The sequence below is a fragment of the Myripristis murdjan genome, chromosome 14 (genome assembly GCF_902150065.1).
Source record: "Myripristis murdjan chromosome 14, fMyrMur1.1, whole genome shotgun sequence".
Classification (NCBI taxonomy): Eukaryota; Metazoa; Chordata; class Actinopteri; order Holocentriformes; family Holocentridae; genus Myripristis; species Myripristis murdjan.
Window position 1 is genome coordinate 38,318,378 of NC_043993.1, and position 10,530 is coordinate 38,328,907.

The 10,530-nt window shown below is 40.7% G+C and overlaps 1 protein-coding gene across 1 annotated transcript in view; it reads right to left on the minus strand.

The window, feature by feature from the left end:
• The window catches only part of LOC115371061 (NACHT, LRR and PYD domains-containing protein 14-like), a 29,601-nt gene extending 25,219 nt beyond the window's left edge, over nucleotides 1–4,382 (minus strand). The window contains exon 1 of the mRNA XM_030068176.1: nucleotides 4,252–4,382. Coding sequence (XP_029924036.1) covers nucleotides 4,252–4,382 — 131 coding nt within the window. The remainder of the gene's footprint in view (nucleotides 1–4,251) is intronic.
• Nucleotides 4,383–10,530: the final 6,148 nt, after the last annotated feature.

A 10,530-nucleotide genomic window follows, 5' to 3' on the forward strand; every position in this document is an offset into this window, starting at 1 on the left:
CTAGTGGCTATAAATTAAAATTTCAACCAATAAAACTTTCACAAATCTTTAAACATGCTCTCTCATCCACCTCATCCCAGCAACTAAAATTGTGTTTCTCTCTCAGACTGAGATTCTCCTGGTTTGCACTTGTGAATGCCCCGTCCGAACTTCTTGTTTCAACAGGAAATACATCAGCCCAAGACTCCATTTTTCATGGGGTCTTTGAATCATTTTTTATATGTAAAGGTCTTGACAAAGTTTCTAGTTCCTAAAAGAACTTTTTGAGAAAGCTCTTCGAAGCCCCTTTGAGGATTCGTTGAAGCACCATTTAAAGGAATGATTATTTGAAAATAGTGTTGCAAAAGGGTGGAAAATTTCCGGTAAATTTCCCGGAAAGTTTCCAAAGATTCCCATGGGAATTTTTGCTCTGGAATATTGGAAATTTTCAGAAGATTTTTGCTGTCACTTTTTTTTCAATTTTTCCGAAAATTCCCGGGAAAATTCGGCTCGGGAATTTTGGGAATTTTCTTTTTTTTTCTTGTCATCAATTTGAATGAGGTTTTTAAAAAGTTTCCATGGAAATTTAAGCTTGGGAATTTTGGAAATTTTCGTTTTTGTTGTTGTTAACTTAAGGTGAATGGGGCAAAAATAAACAATAATCAATAAAATGAATGCCAACATCAATATCACCATTTTGGAAATGGAAACCCTAATGTCCTGAACTCAGGACTCACCTCTAACCCAAAGGCCACAATGCCAGTATACTGTAAAACATCATCCCCTTACCCAAGTGTGTGAAATAAAACTTAAATATAAAACTTAAATATAAAACTTAAATATAAACAGTTAACTTTGCATTTTGGTGGAAACTAATATGTTGCATGATTCAATGCAAATTCAACTGTGCACCATGATTCACATATGCAAATAATTTCCAGTACATTTGATCATCATCCATCAGTAGCCTATACTCCACTAGGCTGCAGCACTTCCACTGAGACAGACGATCATCACATCAGCATCACCATTCAATTTCCTGCATTTCTATGCATTTGAATGCGTAGTTTGAACCACTTCATGTGCACACCTTAACAATAGTACTGCACACAGTCCTATGCCTGAATTAACACAGTTTGACTCAGCTAGGGAAAATTCCCCAAAATTCCCTAGAAATTCATTATAATGTAACATGTTTGCATGCATATCTGCTTATAACAAACCAAAATGTTTATTATGTATACATGTATATGACCGGGTGAATGCAGTGAATATAAATTCCTGGAATTTCCCCCAAAATTCCCGTTTATTCCCATTAATTCCCAATAATTTCCAAAAAATCCCATGGAAATTTTCCTACTTTGAAAATTCCGGGAATTTTGCAACACTATTTGAAAAAGAAAAAAAAAAGGGTGGGAGGGTCTGAAAGGTTCTTTGTGGAATCAGAAGTGGTTCTCCTGTAGCATCACTATGAGGAACTATTTTCAGTTCCAGCTGACACCTTTAGTTTTCCTTTAAGAGATAAGAATTAACTGCTGTTTCCATGTATCTTTTCTCTTCACTCTTCTATGGGGAACTGTTGCTGGTTCCTCAAAGAACTGTTCTTATGGCTGTTTGAGACACCACTGAACTATTAAGGATTTTTTAAAATATATATCGTGGTCAGAAAAGCATCTTCTAAGTTGTGACTCTGAAGAACCATGTTTGGATCTAAGTGGCAACTTTATTTTTCAGCGTGAGAGAGAGATGACTCGAGAAAGTTTTGTGTCGGCTGATGATGTCATTCACTGGTGAACCAAAGACTCTGATTTGCTGGGTTTGGATTATTTATCTCTTCTGATTCCAAAGTCATGTTGACACGACTGAGCCACTGTTGATCTCATGTGATCATGTTGCATCAGGCAGGCTTCCAGCACAACACGGTTCTTACTTTGTGTGTGAAGCTCCAGGTTCACCACTGAATTGTGGAGGTTTATCTTTAGACCAGTCGCTCCTCACAGACACACAGCTGGAGACCGGAGACTCGGCCCTCTGCCTCTGCTCCTGATCTCTGGAAGCACACACATTTTACACATTTAGTTCCAACAAATACACATATCAAATTGGCTCCACTATTTTGAAAAAGGTTCTCCAAACAACTTTTTGATTTAAAGTCCACATGAGATGACCTCACATGACCTCTACTTCCTGTAAAACAGCATCTTAAACAGTGACATCATCCTGCACTAGTGGCTGTAAATTAAAATTTCAACCAATAAAACCTTCACAAATCTTTAAACATGCTCTCTCATCCACCTCATCCCAGCAACTAAAATTGTGTTTCTCTCTCAGACTGAGATTCTCCTGGTTTGCACTTGTCAATGCCCCGTCCGAACTTCTTGTTTCAACAGGAAATACATCAGCCCAAGACTCCATTTTTCATGGGGTCTTTGAATCATTTTTTATATGTAAAGGTCTTGACAAAGTTTCTAGTTCCTAAAAGAACTTTTTGAGAAAGCTCTTCGAAGCCCCTTTGAGGATTCGTTGAAGCACCATTTAAAGGAATGATTATTTGAAAAAGAAAAAAAAGGAGCAGGAGGGTCTGAAAGGTTCTTTGTGGAATCAGAAGTGGTTCTCCTGTAGCACCACTATGAGGAACTACTTTCAGTTCCAGTTGACACCTTGGGCTCTAGTTTGCCGGTGTAGCCCAGGGTGGCACAGTGAGGCGAACCCCCCGCAGAGCTAGTTTCGAGCAGCGCAACCCGAGGCGCGCTGAGTTTGGCAGTTTGGCAGCCCGAGGCGCGCTGAGATGGGAGTGGTGGCGCAGAAGGGGGAGGTGCTGACAGATTCAGCTTGGCGCAGTGACAGTTTCGTGCCAAAAGGCTTCGGCGAGATGCGCTCAAAGCTTGCCATCTGAAACCAGGTCTACTTTCAGCGCAAGGTGGAGCGCAGCCGGCGCAGTGGAAGTTTGGCTGACAGGTGGGCAGTGCGCACACGTCACCAAAACCTCACAATCAGCACAAACGGTGCCAATCTCCTTTGATCTGACATCAGATTTGACGGGACAGTCGAAATGGAGGTAAATTTATGTGCTGATTGAGATAGTAGCATTGAATAGTGGTTTTTGTGGGGATTTATTGCATTGTTAATGTGCCTGACATTCCGGAAACCTGCCCGTGAGGTTTTGGTGACGTGTGCGCGCCGGTCAGCCAAACTTCCACTACACTGGCTCCACCTCGCCCGGGGCAGTAGACCTCCATGTCAGTTGTGTAAACATTCGTTATGCCTTCGCGCAGCGCATTTTAAAGGCGAGGACAGGGGCTCATTTGATTGGTTTAAAGTGAATCGGCTGTGTCAAACCCACTCCACGCCTTCTCTCCTCCCTTCCGCCGGTAAGAGGGATGGCGGAGTCCTTGCACCACGGCGCATGGCGTGCCAAACTTGCAAAATCCACCTGGCCACACCAAGTTGACGAAGCGCAGCTGTGCTGCGCCCCCGCCTCACCCAGTCTGCGAAACTAGAGCCCCTTTATTTTTCCTTTAAGTTATAAAAATTAACTGCTGTTTCCATGTATCTTTTCTCTTCACTCTTCTATGGGGAACTGTTACTGGTTCCACAAAGAACTGTTTTTATGGCCATTTGAGGCACCACTGAACCATTAAGGATTTTAAAAATATATATATCATGGTCAGAAAAGCGCCTTCCAAGGCGTCACTCTGAAGAACCATGTTTGGTTATGAGAGTGGAGATAACTAATTAAAGTTATCTAGGACAGGTGCGCATCCTCTTAGCCAATTGGTAGTGGGTGCTCAACTTGGAAGAATACTGAGATGAAATTCACCTAGGGTAGGTGAAGAAGAGGCACTCCAAACTTAAGGGCAAGACCAGGCTCAAAATTCAATTTCAAAAGGTTTTAATGCTGACGTTTCAAAAGGTTTTAATGCTGACGCCTTCATCAGCGTCAGCAGTAAAACCTTTTGAAATTGAATTTTGAGCCTGGTCTTGCCCTTAAGTTTGGAGTGCCACTTCTTCACCTACCCTAGGTGAATTTCATCTCAGAACCATGTTTGGTTCTAAGTGGCAACTTTATTTTTCAGCGTGAGAGAGAGATGACTCGAGAAAGTTTTGTGTCAGCTGATGATGTCATTCACTGGTGAACCAAAGACTCTGATTTGCTGGGTTTGGATTATTTATCTCTTCTGATTCCAAAGTCATGTTGACACGACTGAGCCACTGTTGATCTCATGTGATCATGTTGCATCAGGCAGACTTCCAGCACAACACAGCTCTTACTTTGTGTGTGAAGCTCCAGGTTCACCACTGAATTGTGGAGGTTTATCTTTAGACCAGTCGCTCCTCACAGACACACAGCTGGAGACCGGAGACTCAGCTCTGCCCTCCTCTTCCTCCAGACAAACACTCATCTTCTGGACTTTGATCAGTCTGAGAGGGACACACACACACACACACACACACACTCACACATACACACACACACACAGGGTGCACAATGTTGACAAAATACTGTGATATTTTTAATTATTGATTTATTTACTGCAGTATAAAAATTAATTCATATAGACACACACACAATATCAGCACAGCCCAGCTGGGCACACACTGCAAACGGCTTACTTCAAACTTTACACAAGACCATCAAATAACAGGCCAACCAGCCAATGGCAGGGAGAGGTGATCAGCTAACCGCCCACTCTGCGCCTGGTTCACTCAGGCGTTAAAGGAATATTCCAACATTTGGGACAATATCCCCTTTTCCTGACTCCCCCAGACTGAGACCAGATGTTGCACTGCAAAAACTCAAAATCTTACCAAGATTATTTGTCTTATTTCAAGTCAAAAATGTTTTATTCCTAGTCAAAATATCTCATTACACTTAAAATAAGACATGATCACCTCAGAAGTCACTTGTTTTTAGACAACTGTCTCTTGTTTCAAGTGAAAATTTGCTTGTTTCATTGGCAAAATTTGTCTCTTGTTTCAAGCTAATTTTCACTTGTTTCAAGTGAATTTTCACTTTTTCCACTGGCAAATTTTGCCAATGAACACAAGCAAATTTTCACTTATTTCAAGTGAATTTTCACTTTTTTGTGTTTTTGCAGTGTGGACACCATTTTCTCCTCTGTGCGTCCAGTGGTTCACTTCCTATGGGTAGTATTTCCTGTTAGCTTAGCATAAAGACTTGAGGTCTATGGGAGTTGTTAGCCTGGCTCAGTCAAAGTGAAAAAATGAACCTTACAGCCAGGGGCGGACTGGGACAAAAAATCGGCCCGGGCATTTTGGACCAGACCGGCCCACCACATTCTGGTCTTTTTGCTCTTAAATGTGTATAACAACTGTGCAACTCTTTAAAACCATAATGCCATGCAATTAGTTAGCTGTCATCAGCAGTGTTGGGCACGTTACTTTGAAAAAGTAATTAATTATAGTTACTAGTTACTTCTACTAAAAAGTAATTAATTACCAGGAAAAGTAACTATTACGTTACTTTTTAAAAAATTGTTCAAATATGTCAAATTACTTGGCTGCCCCAATCATACTGGCCTATAGTACTATAGTGGAACAATAAAATACAATAGATGAATTGGAATTGAACTTTTTTATTCTATTGAACAGGCCACAACTGGCCAACACCTTTTGGGCATCTATTTCAGATCAGTAAGTGCAGGTGCCTATCAGCATGAATGGAGAATGAGCCCAAACTGCACATAGGAAGGTCATGGCGACAAACAAAGTATACCACACAAATCCTTTAAATCTGAATCTGATTCGATTGGTATATATATCTCCCCATAAAGTTAGAACAAGGCATTAAAAAAGGCAAAAAACAACAACAACAACAACAACAACAACAACAACAACAACAAAAAACCCAAAACAAAACAAGGCAAAATAATAACAATAATAATAATGATAATAATAATTTAGCACCTGGGTTACAAATTCACAAAAAGAGTACAGAAATGAAAATGACAGAAACCCTAAATGCCACTGTGTGTGTCATCTAGCCAGTGACAGGCAGAATGATAAGAATCACTTCACTGTCATGGTTAACAACAAAGTGAGGTAAATAAAGTAAAATCCAACTTTTGGACGGGTGGGGAATTGAACCGAAGATCTCCTGCATGGCAGACGGGGGCACTATCCGCTCTACCATCGGGAATTATGTTCCTCTGATATTGTTTGGGCTTGTTCTTCATTCATGTTGATAAATTACGAAAAAGCGAAAAAGTCCGATCGGTTTGAAAATTGACAGCCGCTTTTTTTTCTCGCAGTTTCTCTGCGCCACTTTTGCGTTTCCTCTCCATCTCAGTATCCTATGAGATAACGTTCGACCCGCGTTGCACTGCACACCGGCTCACCGAGCCACAGGCTGTGATCCGATTGGGCCAGCCCCGTGTCAGTGAAGACAAATAGGCTAACCAATGGGCCGCAGAGCAGCGTGTCTCAAGGGCCGGCCCGGTGCTGAGTAAACAAACTCTTGCAATGACTTTATTTGGCGAAATCAATATGCAGGCGGGACCAAACTACGTGAAAGGGGTTGTTTAGCAATGTGATTGGGCCAGCCCAGTGTCAATCGGGCCGCTAATCTACTGATCTTACGGTCAGCTATTTCAATAATAATGAAAAAAAAAAAAAAAAAAAAAGAGCCGGTGGGACTGTCGGCCCACTTAGCACATCGGGCACACCGGGCATTTGCCCGGTGTGCCAGTCCACCCCTGCTTACAGCAGCTCTGAAGCTGTCTGATTCACACAGAGGAAAATGTGGATTTGGCAGGAGAATGTTTTTTATTGTTATTTGAAAAAGTGGCAGAGGGAACACAGGATGGATCCTACAGACAAATCAATATGGAAGAGGACTGTGTCTTATCCCAGGCGTGGCCAAGTATTTAATTCAAGGTTAAAGGTAACTTTATTATCCCAAAGGGGAAATTTGGTTCACAGCCAGCGGTGAAAAATATATAACAAATAAGGCAATAAATACAACAAATACCAGCACAATTTACGTATGACCTGGTGACATTTATAAGGCTGATAACAACCATAAAGTTGGAATAAAACGCACCGTGCCGTCTCGTCGCTCGGCTCCGAAACTCCTGGCTTCTTACTTTCACTTTTACTCAGCAGCAGGCGTGCACGTTATCGTGTGCGCGCGCTGCCTCTGACGTCATGGCCACAACACGCCGACTCTTCTCTGCTGAATGAAACCAAACAAGGTGAGGACAAACAAACAAACAAACAAACAAACAAACAGCTTTCATTTGGTTTTATTTTGAAGAAGTAAAATGAACTTGAACATGAAAATAAAAAGGCTGAATATAACTACAATTTAATTAGTAGTAGTAGTAGTAGTAGCAGTAGTAGTAGTAGCAGCTGTACTAGTGGTTGTAGTAGTGGAAGTAGCATTTTTTAGGAGGAAAGTTTTACTGTACATGCTCATAAATACATAGCCTATCATATCTGCTGCTGCTGCTGGAACTCATTTCACGGCCTCATTATGAGACGAGACGCTCCTCTCTGATCACTGACGCTTTGTCTCCATCTAGTGGTGGAAACAGGGAACGACGCTTTGGCTGTAATGCGCTTTGAAAGACTCAGTGCAGCCACCCGTGGTAGAATTAAAGCACTATGGTTAACGTGGATATGCTGTTTTTGTGGAAAGTGTAATCATGGTTTCTGAAGCATGGTTATCCTGTGGTCTAATCTCATTTGAGACAGATGTGACAGATGTGCCATCGACTGTGGATGCCAAACAGAAGAAGAAACATGTGAAAGCTGGGAGCCTCAAGATAAATTTGAGATGCAGCTCAGCTCACTGTGTGTCCAGTTATTCTAGTCATAAACCATAAATATTGTGTTTTGGTTATTTACTTACAGTGTGTAAAGGTTGGAACATTGTGATGGGAATATATGACAGCCATTCCCGTGTGATTCATGTCCAGTGGCGTGCACGGGGGCACTTTAAGCGCGTTAAAGTGCCCTTTTTTTTGGTTGAAAACGTTGCACCCTTAGTGTCCTCCACATATCTGGAACAAACTCCCAGAAAACTATAGATCTGCTGCGACTCTCAGTTCTTTTACAGTTTTTTATGATTGCTTACACACTAAGAACATCTGCTTAAACCAATGTGACAAAACTTGAAGTCATTGGAACTAAACCTTAAACACAGCGTGGCCACACCTTAGACACAAGTGCTGCTTTGAACTGTGTTTGCAATTCTACAACACACTTCCTCCTGAACACTAGACACTGTTTCATACAGAAGACACCTCGCTCAAAAATGAAAGCATGTGGTTACAATTGGGAAAACACTTATGTTCAAAATACAAAACACATCAGGTTATAAGAAAACCTGAGACACACACGTGAAAGCTCTTACTGAGAAAACTGAACAGCAGTCAGTCAGGGCCTCAGCTCTACAAACAGACCCCAGGTCAGCCATGTGGAGGACTTTGCGTGGAGGCAGTGAGAGAAAGAGGCACAGGAAGACATCGTATGCGATGTGGATGAGATTTTGTGGCTGTACGTAGTTTGATTTTGTTGTATTGTTTTATTTTTGCTTTACATACTATGTATGTATGTTTATTTATGTCTGTCAAAAGGCTCTTACCATGACGAAACCTTTCAAACATGCAGCAAAAGCACATTTTGTCAGCGCCCAATGCAACGAATCCAGCCACTCACTCACTTCATACTCGACACCAGAATGCAACACACCCTTTTCAGTCTGAGCACGTTCAACCTCACTTTTTCCTGCGTGTACAGTAGTCATATTTTTTTGACAATTTACATCGTCACATATTGTAAAGCAAGTAGCAAAAGCCAATATTTCCCTCAAACAACTCAACTTGTGCCCAAATGAGTAGATTCCTTCAGTCAGCTCTACTGTACTGTAACACAGCTGACAGCAGAATACAAAATACAGCTGTCAGTTTGAACAAGGTTCTCCTGTGGGCTACACATTCAAATGTGAACTTACAGTAAAGAACTGCATCCAAACTCAGAAAGACTTTGAAGTGAAATTTTACTGTGTTGATGGAAAAACTGAAATACTGTAATTCACATACAGTATTACACAGAAAAACTCAAAGGAGTTGAAAAAAATACAGAATACAATTTATAGGCCCTTTTTTTGTAGGTGCATCCTGATTGATTGGTGATTGGTGATTTGTGGAAAGGGTAGTGATGCAGGTGCACTAGTGATTTCACAGCGATGCAGGTGCAAAAGAGCGTGGAAAATGTGTGAATCCAATGAAAAGGTATGAACACATTTGCAAAAGAAAACTTCTGCTGTGGTTTGGAGGTGAAGATGATGGCAAAGTGGATCCCAGTTTCATTATACTGGAAAAAGTGATTGAAAAAAACTGTACTGTAAAGTACAGTATACTCTATACTGTATTCAGTTTTGAGTTTGAGTTTATTTATTTTTATTTTTTGGTTATTTTGCAAACAGTTGTTACTGTGAAAAATGTGCTTAATTTCTGTTTTGAGCTTTGCAGAATTCTTTTTGAAGAAATAAATGAAAAGCAGTAAAAACTGCAGTGTTTTGTGTTAAGTATGTTATTGTGTTGCTTGCTGCTGTGAAAGTGTGTTCATATGATGGAAATGTTTATCCTTTTGTCATCAGAGTTACATTTTGACAAAGGATTTTTAAGTTTTGATGACTGAGTTTCAGTTTGTCGTAAATGTAAATGGTTTATTTCCAGGTGTTGGGTCTTATTTGCGTTGTGTTTAGAGTTTTGGCCCAGTGAGCAAAGCATTTGTAAAATGAGTTCAAGCAATCAAAAAAAAAACTGTAAATCACAACTGAAGACTTTTCTGTTTGCCGCTGCCTTCCATTAAACCACATTAAGGTTTAATATTTTACACTGCACTGTAACTTTTAACTTCCTGTTCTATCTTATTCTCCTTTTAGCTTCTTTTTATTAATTGTTTTTTATGTATGTTTTCTTGTGTTGCTTTTGTATTGTTTTAATGCCTTTATGCTCTATGTAAAGCACTTTGAATTGCCTTGTTGCTGAAATGTGCTACACAAATAAACTTGCCTTGCCTCTTGGTTGAAAATGCTGCGCTAAAGTGCCCTCTGGTTGAAAATGCCGTTGCTGCTGTGAATTTGGTCACAATAGAGTTGCAATTCATGAGTTTTTTTTTGCACCTGTATTTTCACATAGCCCAAGACCTATAGGTCAGAGCACCACTGTTATTCTATCTAGCTAGATTTTGCTTTCAAAAGGCACCAGATTGATGGATTTAAATGTACAATTCTCTAAAATTTTCTCCCAGGGGAGCATGCCCCCGGACCACCCTAGGGAGAGTGCCCTTTTTTCATTTTTGCCCCTGCCCTTCAAAAATCCTGTGCACACCACTGTTCATGTCTCTTGTTGCAGCAATACTTAAAAACAAAACAAAACAAAAAAAAAAAACAGTGTTTAGTGTTGAAGTGGCTGTAGAAAATTGTCCACACTGGGCTCATCACACTATAATCTGACAGTTTGTTTAATCTGAACACTGCGACGTCTGGGTTGCACGTCCAATATCTGACATATCTGACTC